At 43.6% G+C, this 14,100-nt stretch overlaps 1 protein-coding gene across 1 annotated transcript; it reads right to left on the reverse strand.

Annotated features, from left to right (window-relative positions):
- Positions 1–4,821: 4,821 nt before the first annotated feature.
- LOC125380445 (E3 ubiquitin-protein ligase TRIM56-like) lies at positions 4,822–8,654 on the reverse strand. The gene is made up of 5 exons (XM_048396560.1): positions 7,563–8,654; positions 7,358–7,416; positions 6,973–7,077; positions 6,561–6,662; positions 4,822–5,268 (listed from the first exon to the last, which is right to left on the reverse strand). The coding sequence occupies exons 1-5, from the start codon at positions 8,617–8,619 to the stop codon at positions 4,822–4,824; spliced, it is 1,770 nt and encodes a 589-aa protein (XP_048252517.1). The 5' UTR covers positions 8,620–8,654.
- Between the last annotated feature and the right edge of the window lie 5,446 nt (positions 8,655–14,100).

Genomic DNA, 14,100 nt, shown 5'->3' on the forward strand with positions numbered 1-14,100 from the left:
TGTTGCCTTAAAACATCTACTTTTTAATTAAATTTCTCCTATCACAATCAACCCAAATCATATGTTCATATCAATCCTATGTCACACATAATTAGAGGCACGGGTCGCCCAATCATCTAAGGCGCCGCGTCAAATCGAAGACTATCTTAGGATACTTGACATCAATGTCAAATCGTCTGCCATCACTTTGGATTTTGTCTGAGGACTGTTCTTTCAAGACACCCGTAATATGCTTCTGAATCAAACAGTTGAGGGTTTTCACCAAATCTTCAGATGAATAGACTCCTTTCTCGATAGGAATCTTCTTGCTTTCATAATGGACGACACCATGCTGTGTCTGGGGTACAGTGGGCGATGCAGTTTCATACACATGGGTGTCTTTTTTCAGTGAGAGGTTCAGCGCAAACCAGTCAAAGGGTGGGGCGACGTTGTACCATGTCATCGGAAAGTGAATTTCGCTGACGCCTACCTCCCACTGTTGGCGATCCAGATGCAGAGAATAAGGCAACTTGATTTCATACGCATTGACGGTGTTGTTTGGATAGATGTCCATGGAGGCATCACTGGGCAGGGTCATGTAAGAGTCTTGTTTCAAAAAAAAGGTGGCAGCCATGATGACGTGAGTTAGGGTAGAAAACTCTGGGTGGATGAGGTATCAAGTTGAAGTCTTCTGGTGGACGGGGTCGTCGTGGGTATGTCTGGTGAGGCGGCCAAGGTGGGTGGTGGAAGTGTGTATCCCAAACAACTAGAGAGCAGGGCTGTCCACAACTGTTTCTCTCCGTGATCCAAGGCCAACTGTACCATGCTCATGATGATCACGCCATATATCACAATGATCTGAGCAATAAACACGACTTCACTGCGGGGTAACGCCATGCCAAAACAACACCAAGGTGAGTGTCGGCGCTGGTGATGACGAGGTGCAGCAGCAAGGGGTGGTTCATCGGTACCCACGGATGCTGAGAGGCTTCTCTGCAGAGGTGATGACGGTGGTGGTGGTGGTGGCGGTTCTGTCATCGCGTGTATCCACCCTCTGAATGAGTCTGAGAGACAGCATGCTTCTTATTTTATCTGTAAATGATCTGCAGGGATCCACGAATTAAAACTGGCAGGGTAGCCAGTCCATTTCACCAAGACCTCTTCTTGACCCTGTTTCGGTCCTGGACGTCTTTTTAGCACGCGATCCACAGCATACACATCGTCTGTTTTCAAGATGGGTTGTATTTCTTCAGGGTAAAAAGTTCCTTGGAGGACTTCACCATGATCATCTTTGATCCGATACACAGGAGGTGTTCTCCCAGTCACCAACCGTTCCACGTAAACAGTTCAGTGGTCCAATTGGGGAGATAACCTTTCTCAAAGGTGCCTTTGGTTTTGTTCAAACGTACACGTGTGCCCGGCAGTAAAAGAGAGGGGGATCTTGTCTTGGGGGACGACAGTCTTTGTGTTGTTATTTTCTTTTTGCGCTGAAGCCGTTGTTGTTGTTGTTTTTCCTCCATGTAGTCTAACACCCGAGTTTCTGACAGGGGATCTCCTGGGAGGACGTCCACAGTTCGCTGGCCAATGGTCCGATGCACACGACGGTTGTACGACTTGATCAACTGGGGTAAGACTTTCAAATAGTGTCTGGTCCCATGCTGTGTAAAGTATCGCCACATTTTATTTTTCAGAGTCCTTTGAAACCGTTCCACCACGGTTGCTTTCGTTTTAGGATTTTGACTGGTGTAGAAATGAATGCCATGCTTCGTCATGAGAGCCTGGAAAGGACAGTTGACAAATTCTCTGCCTTTGTCTGTTTGCAATTAAGCAGGGAGTCGATCTTTGGCTTGTTGCATCAGCAAGGTTTGAAAACCTTCAGTCAAAGCAGAACTGCTCTTGGCCTTCAGGGGTTGCACCCATGCCATCTTTGAAAACACATCGATCACGCACAGCAGATATTTGAATCCTTCATTGTCGTCTTGAAAAGCAATAATGTCACTCAAGTCTGCTTGCCACAGTTCATCGACCCCTCCCACACGATAGTGGTCTCTCGGAAAGGAGCGTCTGGCTGGTTTGTGCAAGGTGTAGGTACTTTTGGTTTGCAACCAACGCTTGATTTGACTTTGCGATGGCATGGTTTTCTTCTTGCTTTTACTGGTTCTTGCATCTTGAGCGTGGATGCGTGCTGCTTTCCACAAAGGTCGCCAGCCTCCAAAACTTGCAGGATGTTCAGGATGAAAGTAAGTTTTTTCCAACCAGGCCGTCCAAAGGGAAGTAGGAAATCCTTTGTTTTGTTTCCCTGCAGCAGCAGCAGAGGGAAGAATGCGCTGTCGCGTCTTGGTCTGTCGCTTCATTTCTCTCAGACTGATGCCACTTCCTACATGAATGGCCTTTTTATAGAGAAGGGGAGAGATTTATTTTTTCTTAGGTGGTGCTAAAGGGTATCCATGAACCTCACCTGTTGATGACTCTGTCCTGTTTGGTATCAGATGGAGGTGGAGTCATCAACCATGGGGTTGACATCACATCTTTTTCTTCCTCCACTGGTGGATCCAATTGTCACGAAGGAGGTGGGGTTGGCATCTCATCTTCTTCTTCTTCTTCTTCTTCCGCTTGTGGATCCAGCTGCCGCCTCCTTCTTCTTCTTCTCTCTTTGTGACTTTGCGGGGAGAACGTGGGGAGGGAGAACTGGGTTATGAGTGTTTCTGGTGTGGCATGAGGATGGTGTTGCTGCTGCTGCTTCTGCATCCATTGCCATCGTTGAGGATTTCCAATTATTTCATGAGGGACATGACTGTTGGCCAAATGGTGATTCAAAATGGTCCAACCTGCAGGTCCCTCTTTGGTTTTCCGGTGACGCACTAAATCGTTGATCAAGTCCACCATGTGTGTGCCAGGGACAGGTTTCCCTTCCACGTTAATGGTTCCCTCTGGAGTCCAACTCAAGTCGGGATTGTTTTGAACCCTTGTCATCAAATTCATGGCTTTACTGGACATGGCTTTAGGAACACTCATGACCACTTCGTCTATCACTTGTTGAGGAGGGGCAGGTCTACCTGTGGTGTCCATTGTTGATGGTGTTGACGGTGGTGGTGGTGGTGTCACTTTGGGTTGTAGTGGTTTGATGGTGTTGTTGTTTCTGTTGTTGTTGTTGTGCTGTTGGCGCTGCAACTCTAGCATGTGTTGCAACAGTTGGTTATATTCTTGTTCCCGCATGTGAAAAGGCTGCTGTGACCTCTGCAACGCGTACATCTCTTCCAAATTTTGGAGACGTTTCTTTTCCAAGAGAGGGGTATGAAGTGTCTGACGATGACGTTGTTTGGTGGCCTGTAGACTTTGCCATGTGTCTTCAGACACCAACACCATCTTGCGTGCGTAATTCATGGTGGCACACCACACACTCATCCCAGTCTTCCTGGTGTCAGACCATTTATTACTTTCCTCCAAACAAAGAGGCTAGGGCAGAACCAATAAGAGGTATGAGTCCTCCTAATAACCCTCCTCAATGTTGAAGAAGTTTACGTTTCTTGCTTAGAGGTACTTGTTTTTTCATGAGCGTAATCAAGACTTTACCGTGCGGTTGCAAGTTTTGACGTTGCGTCGTGGTCATGGGAATATTGCCTGCATACAAGTTCACCACACATTCACAAAGGGCACGGATGAGATCAGTAGGAGCATGTTTGAGAATGGCTTTGCACATCGCTGGAGCGGCAGCACACAAATGACACAGAGCATGTTTCTGTTTCCTGAGGCACTGAGACATCTTTCTTGCATGGAGGTGTTAGCCTGAATGAGTCACCTGATCTGCAGCTTCTCTCTTTTATCAGGCAGTGGCAGGAGGGAGTTGCAACTGTTGATCTGCCTTCTTGGACTTTCTTTGGGTCCGCATGTGTACCAATCGTCTGAGAGCATCAGCTTGATATGCTTTCATGACATTTTCATGAGCCTTTACTTTTGGCTTAGTAGTCATCGTTGTTGTTGTTGTAGGTCGGTGGCGCCTTGTGTTACCCTGTTTGAGGAGTGGTGCTTGAAGAAAATGTTGCCATTGCAACAGAATGCGTGTCAAGACCCCTGCAAGTGTTCCACTACCACTGCGTTGCATCAGGTAGTCAAGACGTTCATCCATAGGCAAACATGGATTGACAATTTTAGTCAGGGTATCATTATGACTCTGCAACCACGTCTTATGTTGAGCTTTCAATTGGATGTGTCCTGCTCTCAGGTTCCGCGCGACAATCGCAAACCACTGCAAAAGACAATTTCTTCCTTTGACGGCAAGGGTTGTCGCATCCCTTGTCGGAAAAATAGACGGTCTCTTGTCTTTTTTCTTCCTTTGTGGGGGCTCCTGCTGCTGCAGACGTTGAAAGCGTTGAAGATCGAGTGGGGGTGAGGGTGCTGATGAGGAAGGCCGTTGTTGTTCCTGACGATGCTTGTTCAAGGGTACCATCGAAGAGTAAGACGGACCTGGCGTGGACTTCTGCTGCTGCTGCTGTTGCTGTTGCAGAGGTTGAAAGCATTGAAGATCATGTGGTGACGAGGGTGGCGAAGATGCTGATGATGTTGAAGGACGTGGTGATGGCTGCTGCTGACGATGTATGTTCACGGGTACCATTGAAGAGGGAGACGATCCTGGAGGTGAAGGAGTCTTGTGAAATACAGAGGTCACAAGTCCCTGTAGCGATGAGGGGGAGACCATACTGTCATAGACATCATTCACCATCTCTTTGTCTTTGTTCTTTCCCTTTGTAGGATGAACCTGTTTCCGTCTTTGCCCCATGATGGATGTAGGTCAACTGAAGGAAGGTCTGAGGGTTCACCTCCTTTTATGAAAGTCTCTTCATCTCATAGGATCGGCACATACACGAGGGGTAATTCGGATCTCGAAAACAGGCAGGCGCGTACGCGATGGTCTTGCAACGTTGTGGGCTTCAAGTCCAAGAACAGGTAAGTGTAAGGCTCTCGGGTAGCGTCTTCATAGGCTTCACGCAGAAAAGGAACTTTGCCTGGAAACACCTGGCGAGCCAGACTGTCGATCTGCAATGCATCTCTCGGATTTTTAAAGAGGACCATGTAGTGAGCATTCAGACTGATGGTGCGATGTTGCGGCGATTGAGCAAACAAGTTCTGAGTGAGATACAGCACAGATGTGTTCCGGTGATGACTTTTCTTGGTGAACCATCGCAGCACTTCGGTTTCTTCTTCTTTCGTATTGTCCCCCAGCAAATCATCGATGACCAGCCAATGTGGGGCCACCCCTTTTTCGGGCAAGGCACGATCCGCTTTATCATGCTGTGGACAAACTCAAGAGCGACCCCTAAGCGGTCTGCCATCTCTTCCAGTTCATGATGAAGCGGTTGCCAATCGCTGTACACCCACTGGATGCGATGGGGTGACGTATCCAACACCTCGGGGCGATGCATCTGCTCCATACATAATTTCACAAAGGAACTTTTTCCTGATCCCGTGGGTCCCGCAATGAACATCGTAAAAGGATGGCGTAGGGTCAAAGGGCTGGTCATGACCTCTTCATGATCATGTGATGCCATCCTGTGTTCTGGCTGACTGACACCAGGCAACTGATCTTTTCAAGCATGACCTTTCTCTTTTATCTGTTATTTTTTTCTTCCTATCTCTCCCATGACCCATACAATTTCTTATGAAAAAAAGAAACACAACGGTCGGTCCGATTTAGAAAACCGGGGCTCAGACCAAGTGTCGGAACGAACCCATCAGCACAATGCGTTTTCGACCAATCAGGAAGCAGGGTGTCAGAGCCTCTCCTATAAAAAGAGCGAAGCCACGCACACCGTCACAGTCGAGCACTGCAGGAGAGATCAACCATGTCGTCTCGATGCAGCTGTCTGATGTGCCAGACCAACAGTCAACAATGCCAGCGGAGGATGAAAGTCTATTTGTAGACAATAGTGGGCTACCCACGGGGTGAATCGGAGACGATCCTATCGCAGAGCCCACACTAGTTTAAGAACAAGTCTGAGGCTATGTCAGCATTACAACAAACTATTCAACGCGGAATTGACATACCCGACTGTTGGGGTGGTCCATATTATTATCTAGTATCGAGATCAAGGAAAGTAATGTAATCATGGAGACAACCCTTGTCCAGCTTGTTTCCAGTTTGTTTTCCAACGGCCCTTTTCAGGGCCACCCATCTCTCCCGAAAGACAACTTTCCTCCTTTGCTTTGATGACGCTCCAACCCCCCACACCGTGAACCCACCCCCTCCCTCCCTCCCTCCCTCCCTCCCTTCACCACCACCACCACCCCCACGTCTATGTGTAGAACAACAACAACAACAACAACAACAACAAAAGATTTTTGACGCGCTTCTTTCAATGTCGATCCTGTTCACCTTTTACGTGCGCTTCTCCGGGTTTTCCCCTCCTCCCCGGAAACGGAGGTGCCGCCATCTTGAAGGCGTACGCCACCGGAAACGGATGTACCGCCATCTTGAATGCGCACGCCACCGGAAACGGATGCGACGCCATCTTGGATGCGCACGCCATCGGAAACGGATGTGCCGCCAACAGACTACAGACAGGAAGTGAAAACAAGACCAGTACCAAGAACAGACCACAGACAGTGTACATACCAATCAGGAATGTTTGCAGATGATGAATGGTTTCTGAGGCGACCTGGCAGGTTATATCTTTCTCAGCTAGCATCTAAAAATAAGTAAAGTGAATAGCTGCTCATGAAATAAATATAAGCCAAGTAGGATTTTATTATGGATAGTAAGGATACATGCAAATAGTTGTGTTGACGTTGTAAACTCCTTTAACTTGTGACAGGAACTTCAACAATATCAAGTCTGGAAAAGACAAGCAATAGGGTAATAGCTGGTGGATGTCTCTACGGGTTGCACATGTAAGTAGTATGTAAGCTAATCCCATCTCTATTTCACAATTCTGAAGTATCAACAACTATATAATCTCACCATTCGCTGATCAATGAGTGACAAAATGATATACAAACCAATTTCATGTTGTTTGCTTCGGCATTCAACTTGTCTGTTAGCTGCTGAAGTTGTTCAGTTCTTTCATTGTCTGAAGCAATATTTGACTTCAGCTTTGCAAGCTCCTGTAAGGTATAATAAACCTTTGGGCTGTACATGAACTCTTATTAATCAAACAGTAATAATATATTCTTTCAATAACAATCATATCATTATTGTGTGATCAAGATGTCCATCAGTTGACTGGACCTGCAAAGTCCTTGTGGTACTACTTTGATCAGTTCAGTTGTTCTGATATAGACTTCTTAGATATTCAGACAATATGAATGAAATATAAAACGATTGGCGGGTGAACAAATGACTGAGGGCCTGTGCCTACGACTATCCCCATATAATTAGACATACCATTTTGTGTTTCTGTTCCAGGTCCACCAAATAGTCATCATTAGTTTGTGTTTGCTTATCTGTAATTGTAGAAGCAAATTGTGAATACCGAGCGACAGAACAATGCTTTCATTGAATAGCACCACGAAACACATGAATAAAGTTGTTTAGCAAAATTTGGGCACATATCATCAATATAGCACAATAACTGTTTTAATATGCATACCCTCAGGTGTGACCTCTTCTGAATCTTCTGTCAAGGTAGTGATGTTACCAAATCCAGACATATCTGATTTCAGTTTGGACAAGCCATTGGTGTTGAAGACAGCTTCAGGTACATCATGTGTTTCAGGTGAAGGAGTTTCTAGGCAGGTCCGAGTCATCCCCTCAACAGTGGTCTCCAGCTGCAGCAGGACCGATGTTGAAGCATAGAGAAGACATTTTTGTATGTAACCTGAAATGTCGGTGCATCTTGCATGATGCTCTTCACATGAGGCTTCAAGAGCATGTAGAGTTGCCTTGGTGTCCCTCGTCTGGCATTCAAGATCAATCAGGAGTTCCTTCTCCCTCTGGTCAAGTTGTGATCTCAAAGACCGGAAGGTATGTTCTATTGTCTTCCTCAATGTGTCCTGTGTCCTGTTGGCCAACTGTGTATCTTGTCTGATACTCTGAAGGTGTGTTTGCTGACGAGACAGTAACGCCGACAGATCTTTCCCGTGTTGTTCAATCCGCTGTGTAACTTCTTCAGCAGCTTCATCCAGGTAACCAACCTCGTGATCAGCGTGCTTTCCTCTCCTACATTGGGAACAGATACACATGTTGCAGCTTTTGTCAAACAAATCAAGTGGATACCGTTCGTGAATGCTGCAATGGGTTCCATTTTCAAGGTTTTGCGGGGTTATATCCCCAAAGTTGTGCACAGCATGATTTCTTGAAAGTTTGAAGCTGCTGTGCATGTTCTGGCAGTATTCACAGAGGAACTCTTCACACCCCTGACACCAACACACAGCCTGGTTCCCGTCATCTTCATGTGTACAGAGGAGCTCTGTGGGGCGATGTTTGACTGTCAGGTGGAATATTTCCTTCTGTCTGACTGCATTTTTCTGGAGACTTGTGTCTGTGAGGTTGACCTCCCTCTGACATGTAGAGCATGATATCACACCGCCAGCCGCAGATGTCACACACTTCTCACACACGGCGTGTAGACAGGGCAGTAAGAAGGGGACTGGACCTTTCAGTGTAAACTCATTATGACAGACGGAACACTTCGGGAAGGTGTCCATTCTGAAAGACACAAAATAATACTGAGATACATATGTCAATTGTATGTGTGTAGGATGCATAACCATGCGACGTTTGTGGTGTGAAACATCCACTTGAGTCTCTCTGAATATGTAGTATCTGTCAATGGAATTGGCTAATTTTATGGGTTTCTTCTGAGACCTTCTATGCAATGCATGGAACAATGTTGTAACCATCTGGTCACTGGCTGCGTTGATCCCTCAGACAAGCATTTTGGTCCTGTTGAGCTTCTCTTACTCACTCTAATAGGCTCATTTCTCTGTCATTTATAGACACTGTTATTTTGTATGAAAATACAAACTGTTGCCTTAAAACATCTACTTTTTAATTAAATTTCTCCTATCACAATCAACCCAAATCATATGTTCATATCAATCCTATGTCACACATAATTAGAGGCACGGGTCGCCCAATCATCTAAGGCGCCGCGATTCGTGGCACAAAGTTGCGTCCCTTGGGCACGCCAGAAACCTATGATTGTGGGTTCGTATCCCGGTATATACCGATTATGTTTCTAGGTTTGTCAGCACAATACCCGTGCTCGTGGGTTTCACCGAAGTGGTAAACATCTGAGACCTGCATCACTTCGGGCTTTCCTCCCACATTAAGCTGACACGCCACGATATAACTTGAATACTGTTAAAGCAGCGTTAAACCAAACTCACTCACATACTCACACATCATTAAGGCCAGTTAAAATGCGTATCGTGTTCGATTTCCAACATGGATACACTGTGTGAAGTCCACTCATCTACACAATATGCAAGATGACAAAGACACGTAGACAAATGTTTTAATGTAGAACACAACCAATTTGATCTGTGTCGAGTGTGACATTAAACACTACAAATATCCACAAAATAAAACAACCAAAATTCAAATACATCAAACATTGCACTATTTTACGCAGGATATTTTACATATTCTTGAACTTAGGCTTAATAAGCACCTATTCGACTTAAGGAACCCATTGATGCACACAAGCCCACATGGTGCCCACATCCAGAAACATTCCTCATACGTTTACGTTCAGATACAGCACCAATTCTTTCAACATGCATGATAAAACGATATCTTATTATCATCATCGCAGGATTTTATAAACTCTATTTCACTTTGTGGAACCTAATATCAGGAACGCCTCCGTGGTCTAGAGGTACAGCGTCCGCCCCAGGGGCGGTAGTCGGGGTTTTATTCCCAGGCGCATCATACCCAAAGAAGTTAAAGGTGGTACTTGTTGTTACCCTGCCTGGCACTTGTCATTAAGGGACAAAAACCATTAGTCTGCTGGGAGACTGTTTCGAAGTGGGGTATTCATGTTAAACTGCGGCATGGTCTCTCAGTTGGCTAGAACTATGATATTGGCATTAGTCCGGACTAGTTCAAGCAGCCAAACACAAACACAAACACACACACACACACACACACACACACACACACACACACACACACACACACACACACACACACACACATGCACGTCGCTATATAAGTGCAATCATCTTGAACGCGACGTTTAAACGCGGCTCACCTCACGACACAAAACATTCGCAAATTAATTCTCTCTTTATGTACAACTGGCTGATCAACGGCTATCTATGCAGCACTCAGGCCATTAATTGGATATATACAGTAACCCTACCCTACAAGTGACATTACACCAGTAAGTGTACTCATGATAAGCATCACAACTCCATGACTCACGATAACAAAGTGACAAAAAGACCTTACTCCTATCTCACACAGTAGGTTCAGGTGTTTGTCGTCTAAATACAGCCACTATCGGTGTAGTGTTAGCACGTACTTATCTGCACATGCTCTACCTTTCTCACACGACCAATGAAGATCTTGGGTAGAATAAATCTGCAGCAACCCATGCTTACTGTCAAAGGCGAGTACGCTTGTCGTAAAAGGCAACTAACGGGGATCGGGTGGTCAGGCTCGGTGACGTGGTTGATGCATGTCATCGTATCCCAATTGCGTGGATCGATGCTCATGATGTCGATCACTGGATTGCCTGGTCCAGACTCGATTATTTACAGACAGCCGTCATGTACCTGGAATATTGCTGGGTGCGAAGATAAACAGCAAACAAACAACATGATTTAGAACGCGAAGATGTCTGACTATTCACAACGACTGTTAAATTTAAAAAAAAAATATCTGATTTGATTATGTACAGACCACCGTGATATAGCTGGAATATTGCTGAGTGCGGCGTTAAACAACAGGCAAAAAAAAAACTTGTTGGTGTAGCGTGAGCAAGTACATGTCTGCACGTACCTCTATTACACCCGGGAACACAATCATTTCTATACACTGTTGACAGTATAGGGTTTCAAGACTTGCACCCTGACAGTATCGTGACATATTCATATATTCATGTAAGTTTTGACCCTGCAAATTAAACAGTTTTCTGTGTGTAGAGGGAAAATGTGAGAGACGAGAGACAACACACCCACCTGGACTGTAGACTTCTTTCACTGTTGACACGCAGGTCACTTCCGGGCGATGACGCGGAAAAATCTCTTATCATAAGCGTGTTAGAACTGATATGAATATCTACGTTCACAATAATAACAACAGTGTCCTTTTCTTAAACTTGTGATTACTGTACATGTAAATGTACAAAGTTTACAAATGTTTTATCACGTAACATGTCACATATTAAGGATTGGAAATTGTCAAATACCAGTTTTATTAAACGAGTGAATAGGTATCATATATGACTCGCTTTCGCTCGTCAGATACGAGTTTAGTATTTTATGTATTACTTGCCGCTTATATCTTAATTTTTAAATTCCACGGTCGTTTGTGAATAGTCGGACATCTTCGCGTTCTAAATCATTCCAGCTATATGACGGCTGTCTGTAAATAATCGAATCTGAACCAGACAATCCAGTGATTGACATCATGAGCATCGATCCACGCAATTGGGATATGATGACATACATCAACAAAGTCAGCGGTCCTGACCACCCGATCCCATTATTCGCCTCATACGACAAGTATGTGTTGCCTATTCTAACTGGTCATAAACTATTGCTTAAACCACATGTTACGACGTAAATTGTAAAAAATTAAAACTGCTCTAAAATGTAATAACACTGCGGTAAAATGTAATATAGAGGTAAATTGTAATACACACTGTGGTAGATTGTAATAAAAACTGCGGCAAATTGTAATATGTTAAACTGCGGCAATTGTAATAATTACTGCCACAAATTTGTATAACCACTGCGGTTAATTGTAATAAAATATTATTCATTGTATATTCAAATAAACAAGGAAACATGCATGACATTTAAAATGTGCGACTAAACTGTTTGGAAATCAGAATCCGGACTTTGAAACGACTGAATTGATAAAGACTATACATTAAATTCTTAATATTTGTATTAAGGAAATAAAAAAGCGATTTTGTTTCAAATTCTATCATAAGTATTGAAAGACAGGTGCGCCATATTGTAACAAACTGCAGCAAATTGTAATACCAAGTGCGGTAGATTGAAATAACATCTCTCACTCCATCTTCTCAAAGTATGTTTACAGTGTTTGGACAAATAAAGTTTCTGTCCATGATGACGTTTCTTTTGTGGTTCAGTATATTACCTCATGGAGGTAACTGACAGTGTAGCCACAAATAGCAGCAATTGTAATAAAAACTGTGGCAAATTGAAATAACCACTTCGAGTTCCAGTGTTTATTTGAACCTAACATGATCAATTCCAACCTCCAGCATCTTTAAGGAAATATAAAAGCGATTTTGTTTCAATTCCTATAATTCCTATTGAAAAACAGATGTGGCAAATTGTAACAAACTGCGGCAAATTGAAATACCAAGTGCCATAAGTTGTAATAACATGTCTAAATTCTTCCGATTTTAAACAGATTTGGAGTGCCAGTGTTTATTCGACCTTAACAAGATCAATTCCTAACTCCCGCATGTTAAAGGAAATAAAAAAGCGATTTTGTTTCAATTTCTGTCATTCCTTTTGCAAGGCAGGTGCGGCAATTTGTAGCAAACTGCGGCAAATTGAAATATCAAGTGCTGTAATTGTAATAACATGTCTAAATTCTTCTGATTTTAAACAGAATTTGAGCTCCATTGTTTGTTCGACCTTAACATGATCAAGTCCACCATACATCGATTTTGTTTCAATCTCCAGTGTCATCCCTATCAAGAGGCAGGTGTGGCAACTTGAAAATAAAACTGTATTGAAAATTACATGTCTGTTGTTTTATATCATTTTTATTATACAGTGTGGGGAAAAGCCCATTTGTTGAAATGCCAGTGCCGTGAATTGTCCGAGTGGGGAAATGTCCTCCACTCGTGATCAAGACATCATAGTCAAGCCAAGATATCCATTTACTGGAAAAGAAATTTGTTTTCTATCCAAACCAGTCATTAACGACTGAGATCAACAAAGGTAATGTTACTTAAGGCCACATAAAATTCAGTAATATACTTTAATCCCTCTTTACATTATTTTGTTGCCTCCAAGTTCACAGAATTAGAAATATTGCTAATATGTGTGGTCCTACTTTCTTTACTTAATGAAATACTCCACACATGTAGCCCTACTGAAAACGCATGATGCAAGTTTATCGCAACCTTCCACAGTAATTGTACACAGATGTATTAAATAGTTATTTTAGAAAAAAAAATAGAATGTAAACTATAAAATGTTTCCCGCAATAATCAATCAAACTGTAACCAATAATTTCTTGCGGCCTTGACATAAAAATGCTAGGCATGCTTATACTGGACAGGTACCCTAATTCACAACTTGAGGCATGTGCATGACTCTGAAAAAGTGAATGAGTTTGGCATTGTGTGTTTGAGAAACCTGGCAACGTTCGTTTTTGGCGTAAATGTGCAGGCCTTTGAGGCACTTTGCAGTGACAAAATCTCTTTTGGAAACATTGAAAGGGTAACATTTGCTATCCAACTATGTTAAAAGAACCACCAAGGTGTCGCGCATGCGCGTCTGGTAACACCTTAACAGGAGCATCTGACGTTAATTTCAAACGGTTGTTTTTCCATAAAGACCCCTTACAGGTGTGTGTTTTTTTGTATCAAAAGTCTTAGAATTTGGAGAGCTTTCCAACGAGCTATCATGCACTAAACTCGTCTGATATTTGAAACCTGTTTCTTATACACTGGCTTAACTTTATGTATGCAAAACAACTATTTCCTACCGGTACACAAATTGGTTTTACTTGCCTTTCCCCGCTATTCCTTGGTCCGTCCGATAGAGTAACCGCCCTTTATCAAAGGGAAGCTATTCTTACCATTGTCTGTGAGATGTCACGGTCACAGTCAGACGTTGTTAACTGTCGGCCTGTCCTGTCATAACGTTACGAAGTGCAGTCAGATGTACATACAGCGACAAAACGAAACAAGGTAACAATTCGACCATATTTCGGCCAAATCCAACTGTTTTAATTTGTGGAAAGGT

The sequence above is a fragment of the Haliotis rufescens genome, unplaced genomic scaffold, assembly GCF_023055435.1.
Source record: "Haliotis rufescens isolate VD_foot unplaced genomic scaffold, xgHalRufe1.0.p SCAF_152, whole genome shotgun sequence".
Classification (NCBI taxonomy): domain Eukaryota; kingdom Metazoa; phylum Mollusca; class Gastropoda; order Lepetellida; family Haliotidae; genus Haliotis; species Haliotis rufescens.